Below are 15,064 nucleotides of genomic sequence, written 5' to 3'. Positions count from 1 at the left end.
ATATTTTGGGTATTAGAAAGCAAAATGAAGTGCTATCAGTTCTCATTAATTAAATTCATACATATAGTACTATGAGATCTTCCTGTAAGACTTTAGAAATTACTATAGCAGTACCTTGTGAAAATCTTAGCATATCAGAAAACTCAGTTTTCCCTGGAATCAGAACCCACTTATTCACAAAGTTTAGTTGGTTGAGTTTTGTGCATTTTAATTCAATTCTCCTTCCTCTTTAAAATACTTTGTCCATTGGCCATATAGTTTATCTTAAGGAATTTTCGAATTCCTTAACAATTGGGGGGCAAGGATTGAATACCACAGGGGATAGATGCCTAGGAAGTGACGATCATCGGGTAAAAATGTAATGAAGACAAATTTTAAGTAAAATAGTCATACTGCTTATACTACATGTTTTACCAAACGTCGTTGAGACATGAGAAGTGTGCCATTTCAGTGTTCTGGTCTTACCAGTGATGACTATTCTTTTAGATACTGGTGCCATTTCTTTGGGCACTTCCCAATTCCCTCATAGTTATCCCTTCTATTTTTGATTCCTGAAAATATTCATGGCTGATATTCTAAGGGGAATGTGCTATCCTGTCAAGAACACATAAAGGACAACTTTTTGTGGGCTTGTAAGGGAAGATGATAAATTCAACCATATTTTCCATATATATATGTATATATATATATACATATATATATGTAATTTTGTATGCACCCAGTTCTGTTTATCATTTGGTTTTATCTCCCATATTATAATGCTAAATTCTTTGAGAACTAGCTTCAAAATAGCTACATGTAAATAATAATAATTGTACATATTACTGAAAGTATTTCTATAAAATAATCACTTGCATTGTACTTTAGGAAAGAAAAAAATATATTTAAATCAAACACTGGAAATTGCTGAAATATAGATCTCTGCTGGATCCTACATTTTACTAGTATATATTAATTTTTAACAATCATATGCTTAAGAATATATTTTAAATTAGATAAACTTATGTTTAATACGAATTTGCATTACATAAGGATATACCTGAATCTTTAATCCTGTCAAACAAGAGATATGGATATCTGAATGACTTGGAAGATTTGATCCAGTGACAGAGTCTGGTCCAGTGATACCTATGAGTGGTTCTTCCTTCATTTTCTTTAGCAAACTTGCATAAATCATTCTTTGGGAGTCAGAAGGAGGGGTATATGGAGGTTCTTCTGTTGATCTGTGTATACAATATATGTTAGTTTTTAATGGCTATGGAATCATAATTTATGTTAATAATGTAAGGGACCTGAAAAATCACCTGTTCTAACACACATAAATGAGGAAAATTATCTATTTCATACTGATTAAAAACTAACACCTATAAAAACAACAAAAGGTTATGTGGTTAATGTAATTCAGTATATTGTTAAGCAATTTAAGATTTATTCATTCTGCCAACAAATAATGACTCAACTATTCAGTACTTTATTAAGGATTTATTTTCTGAAAATAAAATGCCCTTTTCCTTTCTGCATTTCATTTTCTACATTATACTCACTTGTTGGCTGAATGTAGGCAAGCTCTCCAGGCATCCAGTTCTTCAGAAAGTTGTTCAATTCTCAAAGGCACTAACACATCCCTCCGTTTTAAAAGCTGGCTGAAATAGAGGAAAATAATTGATCTTTCCATATCACTTGAAGATTTGCAAAATGCTTTACATATTCACTTGATCTTCACAACCTCCCTCCTCATCCCCTGCAAGGAGTTATTATGATTGTTATTTTATAAAAGAGGAAATTAAAGGTCCCAGAGGTTTGGTTCATGATTATAGAGGTGATATGTTAACCCACTCCTCATCAACTAGAAAAAGGAATGGTCAAATATTAGATTTCACCATTAACCACAAATATTTGGTTTCCCTATTTAGAAACTCTGATATCCTCTTCCTGACAATAACCTTTTATCCTTCCATCTCTCCCAACTCTATTCTTCACACTGACAACTTTTACTGAGACTTTCAATTTCTCTACCCCTCAATAATTTCTGAGGTCATCACTCTGTTCAGACTAATTTTTTTCCCTCCAATCTCAACCAAAGAGGTAGTTATTTCATCTCCACAGGCATTTTGCTTTTGAACCTCTTGCCCCTCATCCTCTCACCACTCATCTCTTGCCAGAACTCTGTACTAGATAACTCCCACCTACCTCCCATCTACCACCTCCACTCCCTTTTACATATTGCTGGATGCAGCTGAAATCTCATACAGAAACTTGATATCTGGCTATATGACACAAATTAAGTTATCCAACCTCAATGGGTCCTATCTGCAGCAAAGGAATTAGTTTATACTTTGCTGATAATTGTATTTTTCACAGAGGCTATTCAAAACTTGCTCTTTCCTTCTCCCAAACCTTCCACATCTCTTTCCCCCAAAGTTTACTTTTTATTTTACTGAGAAAATTGACCCTGAAAATGCATTAATGTATACTGCCTCTCAGAATTAATATTTGAAAATAAAAGATTAATGTTCAGTAATAGCAAATGGCATTTAAATAACATGTTATTCAAATTTTAAGCTTTTTCTTTATAGTAGAAAATGTAGGAACCATTAAATGAACATATCAGTCAATACTAATAAAAACACTGGTAGGAGTGTTTAACTTACAGAGAAGGAAAAGGTAAAGACAAACTGAAGTGCTTCCAAATGGAAAAAGCAAGCAGAAAAGACTTTTATTTCCTGTTTTTATTGTTCATGGAAGAAGTATTAAAATGTGTAAAATAAAAATAATATGGTCAATTGAAGTTTGAAACTTAAGTGTCAATTTAGAATCACAGATGAAAATAGTTAGCAGAATTGGGAGACTCCTAATACACTGTGCAATAACACACAAAAAAAGAAAGGTAGCTGGATTCAAATTAGTTGCAATGATTAATCTTAGCTCTAGAGACTAGAAGATAAAAAATGTTTCCCTTCTCAGTAGAAGAGACTACAGACATAGCTTGCCAGAGGAAGTAATGCTCTTGGTTTTGCCTTGTTACAAGAAAAATGTTCAGTTTGCCCCTTTTTGGGGGGGAAAGAGCATATTGGGAAACAACTATGATGTAAAAAAAATGACATCAGAAAAAGAATGAAAATGTTATTGGTGCAATTGGAAAATATGGAGACTTGGACTTAAGAAGAGAAAATATTATCTACTTTGAGAAATGGAGGGTAAATTAGCATAGTACAGCCTTATATGTATTATGTGCATGAATAATTATAGATATATGTGTGTATATATGTAATAAACACATATTTATGCTTATATGTATGTATATATGTACATGTATCCATGCTTAATTATCTTCTTTGGGGGAGAAAAGAAGAGGAAAAAAAGAATAAAGTAAAAAGTGCACAGTAGAGAACAAAAGAAAACCTATAAGGAAGCAAAGAAAAGATGGACAGTTCTGAGTGCAATGTGTAGTATTTATTTTATAGGCTTTCTTGAAATAGAAATTTATTGTTTTATATTTTGAATCCTCTCATGTTCTTCTGTAAATATAGCAATGTTATTTTTTATTTTGTATTTAAGTTTAAAAAAAGGAAATAATGTAAGCACATAGATGAAAAATTAGATTTCAGAACAAAACGGAATCTTATCAGGTTCAACCCCATCATTTCACTGATAGAGAAACTTGAAGCTCTGAAAGGTTATATTATTTATCGGTGGTTACCAAAATAGTACCAAAATCCAGATCTTTTGATTTTATTTATTTTTCAGAGTTTTCCAGGATTGTCATTGCTCTTGCTATTCATTAATTTTCAATGAAATTGCAAATGTAATCCCCATTTTGAGAGAGTTCTAAGTAGAAGAAACTTTTTACTAAGTATGGTTTATTGTAATTTTTCTGCTTATGTATTAGTTACTTTTGAATCATAGCAGGTATAACCTAACAATTTTGCAGATGCATTTGAAAATAAAAAGGCAACTTTGCTTGACTTTGGGATGATCATTTCTTTGGGCCTTATTGTACTCTTCTGAAAATTTAGGGGGCTGAACTAGATTGTGTCTGGATTCTTTTTACAGTTCTAAACTTGAAAATTGATCTTTCCCAATCAAAGTGCTTAATCACTTCATTTGTGTGAAATTGGTAAATGTTAGGTATAAATAAAATTGACAGTCAAAATGAGCTCTCATAGGGAAAAGACTGAAAACTAAGGAAACAAAAATATTTTAAGTGAGAAAAACATTAAAACATTCAATGCAATATCAATATAAACAAAATGGGAAAGAGTGAAAAATAAAGCAAGTACATTTAAGTCTAATGTAGTCTGAGAAAGCCTAGATTTAGTATTACAAACATGTAAATTCATAGTTGGAAGGGATTCCAAAGACCATGTACTCCAACCTACAACTGCACAGGAATTCTTTCTACAAAATTCATGAGAAAAGTTTTTCTGGCTTTGCTTAAAAGCCTCACAAGACAGTCCAATCATTTCCCAGGACAGGTCTAATAAGGTATTTTCCCTTAAATTGAACCCAGACCTACAACTCTGTAGTTTCTAATCACAGCTAGCTAAAACATCAGCTTTTTGGTGGTCACACAGCTTTTTTTTTTTAATCTCACCTTTTCTGTCTGCCCTCCAGTAAGTCTCCCTGCCACTTGCACTTGGACATTGAATTTCTTTCTCTATGATCTCCCCAATACTTTGTCAGAATGCCACCTCTTATTGCTTGCCAGAAAATTCTCACTGTGTAGATATACTCTTTATACCACAATAGGGAGCTAAAATGATCATAGAGTTGAAAATATTATGTGAGAATTCAGTGATAATTGTGACAGTATTGTTTCAGAAAAATGTAGGAACCTAAAGGTTAGAAGAGGGGTAAAATTTCAATTGATTGGAAGCACTAGTATGTTAGTATGAATCAACCCCTAAATCCATTTTTATGACATTGTGAAATAGCAAAAACAACATGGCCTACTGTGGAAGTGGACAAGACAGTGGAAATAGGGGTCTTAGTTAGGGATTGATTCATTGCTTCAAAGACCCAAGTAAACAATTTCCATATAATTTCCTCTTTCAGTGTATCAAGGATCTGTGATTTCATCAGTGTAAAAAGTCCCTCTACTGATGCAGATTGCAACCTTTCTGACTTGGTAAAGCAATTGAGCTGCTGTGGTCAAAAATATGTCACCTTGTAGCCATCCTTCTGGTGATGCTCCTCTCGAAAGTCATCTAGACTGGTCCTAGGAAGACAAACATACAGTCTATCACTAGACCCCTCCTGAAGCCTTTCCCTTAGAACTTGCCACATTTTGTTCTCTGTTAGGATAACCTTCCAGAGGTTATCTTCCTGCTCTGCCACTGTCAGTATAACCTTAACCTTTCTGAGCCTTAAGTACCTTTATTCATAAAATGAGGGAGTGTAAATGAAATGAATTCTTAGGATGCCTTTCAACTTTGTCTATAATCATATGAATTTTTATTAAAATCTCTAAAAAGAAAATTTTTTAGTATGTTTTCCATGGAACCAGTCACAGAAACTCAAGAAGTAAATACATTTGAGAATAAAAGAAAAAGGAACCTAGGGATTTCAGATGAAGTTTGAAAAAGGTAAATATGTGTGGTGAAAGTTTGCTTTCATGCTTTCTGAAATGAAATTTCTTACAATTTGATATAGATTAGAAAGGTAAAATATGACCCCCCATACGACCATGTATGTTTACATCATACAAATAAGTTGTATAAATATTGGGTTTTCTCAATTACTAGTTTTAACCCTAAGTAACATGGCCAAGAAATTTAACTAAAATTTTGCCTTACTAATATAGCTAATCTTTGAATTCATTTTAATAGATATAATTTTCCAAAATATAAATGAATTTTTATCTATTCTTGGAATGTTGACATATGATTGATCATGTTTCATTCCTTGTTCAAGCTAAGATATCTCAGCATGATTAACAGTCACTTCTGGGGAGAAAGAAGACCATCTTCTACCTCTATGATTATATATTATTATTGTTTTGTTTTCAAAGTGTACCACTGATATCCTGGGATTGTGTCTTACACTGTACATGAATTTGCTTTAAGCGAGGCAGAATTGTTACTCTCTCTTCCAGAGTCATCAAAGTCCAGAGGCAGGACAAAAGTCAAGATGACCTGGTGTGACCAAATAATTTGGAGCCCATAATAGAATTTGCTTCATCTGCCTTTATGACCATTGAATTAAATTGTTCTCATAAATCCCCCCATTCCTTAATGAAAAGTATTCATATATGCTTTGGGGGAATATCCTCATAACTCACCAATGGGTTTGAGGCCTGTTGATTACCCTCAATATGGCTTATCCCTTTTTGGGAGCCACAGGTGAGATGTGAACACCAACAAAAATATTCCTTCCTGAACACTATATATGTTTTTGATCTATACCAGGAAGGAATTATTTATGTCTTTCCCATCCTATAGAACTAACAGGAAAACTGGCACTACTAAACACTCACTGTTCTATCCAGAATTAATCATTTGCAAGGACAGTCCATTTAGCATGGTAACCCTGGAATAAGAAGAGTATTCCCCTTGCTCTCCCCACTGAGTAATTTTTATTAGGAAGGAATTATTTATGTCTTTCCCATCCTATAGAACTAACAGGAAAACTGGCACTACTAAACACTCACTGTTCTATCCAGAATTAATCATTTGCAAGGACAGTCCATTTAGCATGGTAACCCTGGAATAAGAAGAGTATTCCCCTTGCTCTCCCCACTGAGTAATTTTTATTGGTTTTAGTCAAAGAAATAAGGGGGCAAGGGAAAAGAATGACTTCGATTCCCTAATTTGAAAAACAAATTGCTCTTCCAAGTACCTTGTGTACTCATAAAGGGCTGGCACGATGCTCTGATATTGTCTTCTGATTGCTAATAAAGCACCAATGTAACCACATAATATCAGCAACTCATTTCGGAGTCTAAAAGAAAACATATATATTTAAATGCAATAAGTTATCTGGGGATTAAAACATTATTCTAATGTTCATATAATAGCATCTACATACATCTAAAATATTACTAAACATGATTAAAATTTCAGTGAAAGCTACAATTTGAATTGTTGAGGATTTGTAGCTGAATGATCATTCCATAAATGTGTTCAAATTTAAAACATTTAATATCTTAAATGGAAATTCTCACTGTCCACTTAATTTACTCCATCCCACTGTTCTTATGGATAATAGGGACAAGATAGCGTATTGTGGGCATTTCTAGAAATAACATTGAACTACACTACCCTTATATTTGGTAGAGACCTGCAAGGAGGTTTCCTTGCCCATTTATCCTGACACTACTTAGGCTTCTTAAAGCCATCCTAACCATTTCTATAAGAAAATTAAAATAGGATTATCCCTAGTGGTTTTCTACATGGTCACATCAAGTTAACAAGGATTCACTTAACACTTCCTGGATGCCAGGCACTATGCTAAGTGCTGGAGTTAAAAACAAATGCAGAAAATGGTCTCTGCCTATAAGAAGCTCATTGAAGCTTTAAAGCTCATGTCACCAGTTCTCAACACTGGCTAAAAGTTTAGAACTCATTCTGCTTCAGCCATGTGTAGATTTATACATCCCTCTTATTATGTGGGGTCCTTTATATCAGTGATGTCAAACTGAAATAGAAATGAATTCCTGCTGCTGGACCTAGAAAATTATCATCTTCATTGTAATATATTTTTATTACAAAATTAACATTATCATCTTCATTGTAATGTATTTTTATTTCATTCCATAACATTTCCCAATTAGCCTTTACTCTGGTGTAGACACTTGTGGCATGTGGGCTTGGAGTTTGATACCTCTGCCCTAAATGATATTTCACCTCAAATTGATTCCACTGTAATTTTACTAAATTCTAGATTACTCTTATCCTTTTGCCCCTTCCATCTCCACCCCCATGGGACAACTTTAATGAACCAGATGCTCATTCATCAAGAAAGAAACCATTTCAAACTAACAATGGCTTAATACAAACAGTAACAACAAATATCTTTAAGAAAGGAAACACAATTTCTGAAAGAAAAATGTACTCACTCACTACATTTATGTAGGAGTAGTCTTTCAGTGCGGACATAACTCAGAAGGTCAAGAACTGGATAGACTGTATCCACAGTCCAGTCTGAATGGCTCATTTGTTCTGATTTAAAGAAAGAAAATATTTTGCAATTAAAAAAATTATCTGCCCAACTATAAACTACATATAAAAACATTGCCCTTGTCTTTATAAATCAATTTCAGTAGTAGTATTGCTTCCTAGATCACTAAAGTAGATCATGAACATCTACTTAAGAGTTACTCACTCAGAGTTGCCTCTGAGATCCTAAGCAGACTGAACTAAAGGAAAGAAAAAGCAGATTATCAAATTGAGTCCAAGTCTTCTGTTGGGTTTTCTTTTTAAATTTTAGAACCATGGATTTCTTTGTCTTAATACATGAGCTGGTCTTTAATTTTAATACTGACTGCAAAAATGAATGAAAAGAGGGAGATTGCATGTAAATATGCCATGTAAAAACTCACGTTTGATGAACTGAATACCAATAGGAAGGGCTTTTTCAGGTTCTTTACTTAACAAGTAATACTTTATAGTTTCAAATATATTTCCATCTGCAAGGGCAGTCTCTGCTAATCCTGTACATTCTTCTATTGTGGGTAGATTACACTAGAAAAGAATTGTTAAAAGAAGAAATAATTCTAGACATGTTAATAAAGAATTTAGGGGAAAACAACTAAAATTACAGATGTAGAGAAATATACATGAATTTATTATCATTAATCCCCACATATTTGGTTAAAGAAAAGCAAAGTTTCATTCTGTTTTCTTTGACAATTGCCTTCACTTGGTTCTATCATCCTGCTATCCCTTCAAGCTATAATCTGACATATTTTCTCTCTCTCATAGTGACAGCCCTAGAAAAAAGTGGTTTATGGTCATCGTTCCCACTCCCTTACCCCCAGTTCAACTTTCAACCTCTTGAGATCTGGCTTTCATTGTGATTGTTGAACTGAAAATGTTCTCTTTAAAATCACTTCTTTATTGCTAAATCTTTAAACCAGATTTTTCTCAGTTCTATTTCTTCATCTCTTGACAATGTTCGACTTTGTTGACTATTGTAGATATCCTAGTCTTTCTGTCAGGCACTGCTCTGTGTTGGTTTTCTTTCTATATGATTAATCTTTCTCAGTCCTTTTTTCTAGAAACATCATCTACATTCTCACCCATTTTGTGTATCAAAAGCATCTGCTGGGGCCCTGCTCTGTTCTTATTCCCCATTTCATTAACAATCATGTTTTTACATATAATTCCCATACTACATATTCAGTGCTCAATTCCTTCCTGAGTTCTAGTTTCCAATCTCATAATTGCCTGGTGAATGACTATAATACTTATTGAAATGATTAAAAAAGATTGAGAAATAAAGGCCAGATCTGGAATTATCAATAAAGTCAGCTTGGAGGATGATCTCTAGTGTGATATCCTTAGTCCCATTTTAAAAATAAAAATATTTTTATTAATGTAATGAAGAGCAATGGCAATCCCATTTTTAAAAGGAGCTATGGGAGGGAGGGAGAGAGAGAATCTGGAACTCAAAAGTTTTACAAACAAATGTTTAAAATTATTTTACATGTGACTAGGAAAAAATAATAGAATGTTTAAAAATGGAGGCAGGCATTAACACATTGGATGACAGAATTGAAATACAAGTACACTTCAACAAGCTGATGGGTTGGATCTAATAGAATGGAATTAATAAAATTAAGAGAAATTTTAAAATTCTAAACTTAGGGTAAAAAACTTCACTAGTAATAGTTTGGGGAAGGCATGGCTTCTATAAAAATATCTGGATTTTTAATTTACTGTAGCAATATTAAGAATAGGTCACAAGAATTTAAACAGACAATGCAATCTTAGGTTTCAAATGGAGAATTAGCAACAAGGATAGGGGTGGGGGGCTGAGATCATCTTCTTGTAGTCTGCCTAGGTCAGAATATATCTGGAGGACTGAAATTAGTTCTGAATGTGATATTTTAGAATAGATATTGATCAGCTGAAATGAGTCTAGAGCAGGCCAGCAAGGCAAATAGAGACATGTCATAAAAGGTATGGCCGAAGGAATTGGGAATGTTTGTTCTGGAGAAAAGAAGACTTGAATGAGACAGCTGCTTTCTATGATTTGCAAAGCTGTTACATGAGAGAGGATTTGTTTTGCTTGGCCCCAAAGAGAAGAAGCAAGAAGAAATGGGAGTTTGTTGCAGAGGGTAAATTATGACTGAATAGCAAGGACAAACTAACAAAAAGAACTGTGTAAAAGTGCTTTCAGCTTCTTTCAGAGTTAATTCCTCATCACTGGATGCATTCAAGCAGAATCTGAATTTTCCAATTTGTCAGAAATAGTGCAAATGGGATTATTAGATTGAGATTTTGTCTAATCCATACCAATAAACCTTTATATTATGAAATTCTGTGATTTTGATATCAGTTATATGAACCAGCTCTTAGCCCTTTTCTGTTCAATAATTTTATCTATAACTGAGATTAAGTACTTCTTCTCTAAGTCTTCTTCTGTCTCTAAGTAAATTTCTTATCAACTTTGGGACTGACACAAACTAGGAGAGGGAACTAGAATCATCTCTCACACTAGACAGGTCCTCAGTGATCAAACAATTCAACAATCCACACCTGAATCACCCTTTCTACAACATTTTCCTAAAATAGTTATACATTGCTTCTTGAACACAGCCAATAAATAGGATCTTAGCACTCTAAGGTAATCCACTCCACTCTTGGACTAATTTGTCACAGTTTGATTCCTTATATGTAGCCAAAAATGTTAATCTGTGACTTCTGTTCATTGGTTCTGATTATGTATTAAGGCTAAGTAATAATAATAATCATGACAATCCTAAACTTACTTTCACATATTAATTTCTTAAACATTTTATTTTAGCAATATTACTAACAATTTAATCTTTTCCAACTTAAATACCCCTAATTCCTCCAGTTCTTTCTTTTATAACATGATGATCAATTCTTTCACTATCCTAATCACTCTTTTCTATTCATACTACAAGTCATCAATGTTATACCTGATAAAAGAAGTTAACAGTGAATACAGATATGGACAAATGATTATATTTCTATATATGATATATACTTCCATTTCACACTAACCCCTCTATATCTGTTTCATGCCAACTATCATCTACACATGGTTTCCCTATATTATACTTGTAGAATTTATTTTTTGAACCCAAATATAGAACTTCATATTAATCTCTATTAAATCTAGCTAGATTTGTGCTACTATTCCAATTATCAATTTATAATTGATAAGATATCCAAAGTAATCCCAGCAATATGTCTGAATATTGTATATTTTTTAAAAAAATTTTATTAAAAAACAGAATTTAAAAAAAAGGAAAACAAAACATTGTCATGTGCTCTGTAGGACATCAGGGAAGATTCAAAATATATAATAATAATAAATTACCAGTTCAAGAAAGGATATATAATATGGTAGAAGAAATTATATTCGAAAGTGTCCATCTTTTCTTTATTTCCTTGTAGGTTATTTTTTATTGTTGTTATGTGTTGCACAGTATTTTTACTTTATTCTTTTATTCCCTTTTCATTCTCCTTACTTCCCCCAACCAGGTTATAGTTAAGCAAGGGTATATGGATGTATACATATAGAGAGCTATACATACACACACAGGTCCCTGTCCCCTACATACCTTTTCTATCCCTGATAACTCTCTGCTTTAATTGTATTCCTCCAACTTACCTTGCTATTATTTAACCTCCCCCCACTCATGTATCCTTCCCTTGTTTTCTTCCCCTACATTTTGCTTCCCTTTTCCCCCATCCCTCCCCCTTATTTCTTTTATACCCTTTATTGCATATATATATATATATTTGCCTATTTATCCATTCCCCATAGTGAGTAGGTTTGTAGAACTATGAGCCCCGCCCATGCCTGTGTGTCTATTTTTCCTCTGCACTTCATTTGTATAACATAATTACTATTTTTACCTTAACTTTGTCCCAATCTTCCTTTTGAGCTACCCAATTGCTGATGTCAACTTTAAACATGGTATACATTTCCATGTAAGAAACAATCTGTTCATGTTAAATTCCTTGAAACTGATCTTTGTTACTGATTCTTATATGTTAAATTTCCTACTAAATCTGCAGCTTTGTTGAATGTCCATTTTTAAATTCAATATTATGAGTAATTTTGGGAGATATATTTTTGGCCACAGCCCTATTAATTGCCAGTATGTATGATTCCAGGACCTGTGGCCTTTTATTATGGCTCCTGATAAATCCTGTACAATTATAGCTCCAGCACATTTGAATTGATTTTTTCTTGTTGAAAATTTTTCTCTTTGATCTGAGGGTTTCAAAATTTGGCAATAATATTCCTATGTGTTTTCTAATAAGGATTTCTTTGATGGGGTGATCATGAGATTTTTTTTCTTTTTCTATTTTCCCCTTATGTTCTATCATGCCAGGACAAATTTCTTGGATTATTTCTTGTATTATTATGTCAAGGTTCTTTTTTTGGTAACAGCTTTCAGGTACTCTGATTATTCTTATATTTTTTCTTCTTTATCTATTCTCCAGATCTGTTGTTTTTCTTGTGTTTCACATTCTGTTCTATTTTTTTCATTCTTTATAATCTGTTTTGTTGTTTTTTGATCTTTTATAGTTTCACTGCCTTCCCCTTGCCTAATTCTAATTTTCAAAGAGTTTTTTTTTGTCTTTTAGACTCTGTATATCCTTTTCTAGTTGGTTAATTTTTAAAAATTTCTTCTTGTTTTTCCTGGGTAGACCTCAAACCAGGAGGTAATTTTAGCCCCATATCGGATCTCCCTAAATAGAAAAGGTGTGAGCCCAGTCCTACATCTGTATGAAGGCTTATTCAGTTAATGAACTGAAAATGTATCTATAAGGATATAATTTCAATGGCATAAGGAAATCCCAGTGTGGAAACTTCTTTTACCAATACAAATGGGCAACTTATTCAGCAATTAATTGGCTTAGAGAGTAGCATAGGGACACTAAAAGGTTAAGAGACAGTCCCATATAGCCAGTGGGTATTAGGCAGAAGTTAAACCAAACTTTTCCTGTTCTGAAGCCAGTTATCTACCTATTATGTTATATAAGCTCTTGTTCTACTTCTAATTGTCAATATAATTAGTTTCTTAAGTACAAAGAGAAATTAAAACATAGCAGTCTCTGTGTCCATCAAGAATATTTATTCTCATTAGTTTATCTTTTTATAGGACAGCTAGGTGGCACAGTGGATAGAATTCCAGACCAGCAATCAGGAGGACCTGAGTTCAAATTTGATATCAGACATTTACTAGCTGTGTGACTCTGAATGGGATGAACTGAGTTAAGATCTCTCACAAGAATATAGCCTTGACCTGTGCCTTAATTATGACTAGAGACTTTGCAATAACAAGTTGAGTTATAGCTAAAAGCTGCAGGTGTTTGATCTGCAGATTATTGATCCATTATTTACATTCCCCTCCTGTGCCCACCCCCACCAACTTTTCATTAGCATTTAAGTATGAAATACAGTAAAGAGTGTACTATTGACTAGTACTTTTTGCTTCTGAGCTCTGTGTAAATTAGAACTCCCCAGCTAATGGGGGAAAAGATGAAAAGGCAGGGTGGGAGCTTCTGGTTAGGGTCTATATAATCTTGTGTTTTTTGCACTCTTCTACTGACACCTTGTCATTTAGAAGTTGCCCTTTCTCAGGAGATCATCATAAATCCTCTTTTGCTTTTCACCTTGAGAGTCTATTATTTTAATTTGGGCAAGGGTCACTATCCCATACAACCCTGTGCACATCACTTAACCCTATTTGCCTCAGTTCCTCATATGTAAAATGAGCTGAAGAAGGAAATGGCAAAACACTCCAGCATCTTTGCTAAGAATTCCTCAAATAGGGTCATAGAGAATGGGATGTGACTGAAACAACTCAACAATAAAACATACCTTCTCATGTAGGTCATTTATTTCTTCAGTACATCCTGAGTAGAAAGCACAAAGTTTTACTAAATGTAGCTCATTATTAGGTATCCTCAAGAGAAGATCTGTTGCCAAATCCCTATTCAAATGACAAAAATGGGGGAGGGGGAGTTATTCAGGAAAATCTGAACATAATGTTTCTAAAATTTTCAAAATTATAACACTTTTAGTATTCCTCCCTTGCATATCTATTTACATAAAAACAGTAATTTTACATTGAATCTTAGAGCTCTTCATCTAAGTGTAAATCAATAACATTAAAGTGGTATGAGGGAAAATTCCTGCTGCTCACAAATATTTTATGATTCTCACCTGAAGGATAACACTTAAGGATATGATTGTATGTATATATTTGCTGTGAATTTTATTTAAAGAGTTGGAGCTCTCTCTGCATATCCAATTAATTGAATTGAATTGAATTGAATAATTGAATTAATTGAATATGGCCACTTTTGTTTTGCATACAAAGCATCTAAGCTAATTAAAACACATAACTATTTAAATTTTTTACTGCTTTCAGTCATTTGGTATTTCTTTGTAAATCTTCAGGGAATCAACAAACCAACAAAAATTAAAGAGATGCAATTAATGGATTTCACTTTTTAGAAATTCAGTTAGTGGTCCACAAAATTAGATGCATAAATTTATTAGTAGATTAAAATACAAAACTGGTTTGAGAGATTTACAATTTTAAATAGACTTTTAAAAATGCAACCTCCAAAGTCACAATGTGGGAGTTTTCAGCTATTAAAGAAAGTATATAATAGTTTTAGAAATGTGCATAATTAACACAATTCATCAAAGATGAATTATTATTTTTTTTCTGGTCTTTTGCTTTTCCTTCTCTTCCTGCTTCCTATTTTTGTTTATTATTATTTGATATGCAGACTTAATAGTAAATGAAGAAAAGGAAATTTTTAAAACTCAAAACTATTTGAATAATAATGTCCTATGAGAGAGGCAGTTTGAAGACTGTTCAATGTTATGGTATATGAAATTA

The 15,064-nt window shown here is 33.1% G+C and overlaps 1 protein-coding gene across 4 annotated transcripts in view; it reads right to left on the bottom strand.

Annotated features, from left to right (window-relative positions):
• The window catches only part of WDR17 (WD repeat domain 17), a 129,319-nt gene that overhangs the window by 1,606 nt on the left and 112,649 nt on the right, over positions 1-15,064 (bottom strand). For 2 of the 4 annotated variants that reach the window (XM_074273447.1, XM_074273446.1), the window contains 6 exons: positions 14,032-14,143; positions 8,540-8,681; positions 8,057-8,159; positions 6,838-6,939; positions 1,545-1,643; positions 1,040-1,223 (listed from right to left, as the gene is read on the bottom strand). In XM_074273447.1, coding sequence (XP_074129548.1) covers positions 1,040-1,223; positions 1,545-1,643; positions 6,838-6,939; positions 8,057-8,159; positions 8,540-8,681; positions 14,032-14,143 — 742 coding nt within the window. Of the gene's footprint in view, positions 1-1,039; positions 1,224-1,544; positions 1,644-5,166; positions 5,219-6,837; positions 6,940-8,056; positions 8,160-8,539; positions 8,682-14,031; positions 14,144-15,064 lie in introns of all 4 variants that reach the window. The other 2 variants (XR_012483202.1, XR_012483203.1) reach the window with 2 other exon arrangements.

Source organism: Sminthopsis crassicaudata, chromosome 6, assembly GCF_048593235.1.
Source record: "Sminthopsis crassicaudata isolate SCR6 chromosome 6, ASM4859323v1, whole genome shotgun sequence".
NCBI classification, from domain to species: domain Eukaryota; kingdom Metazoa; phylum Chordata; class Mammalia; order Dasyuromorphia; family Dasyuridae; genus Sminthopsis; species Sminthopsis crassicaudata.
Note: the sequence above shows the minus strand (reverse complement) of the source record. Positions and strands in the feature narration are given on the sequence as shown.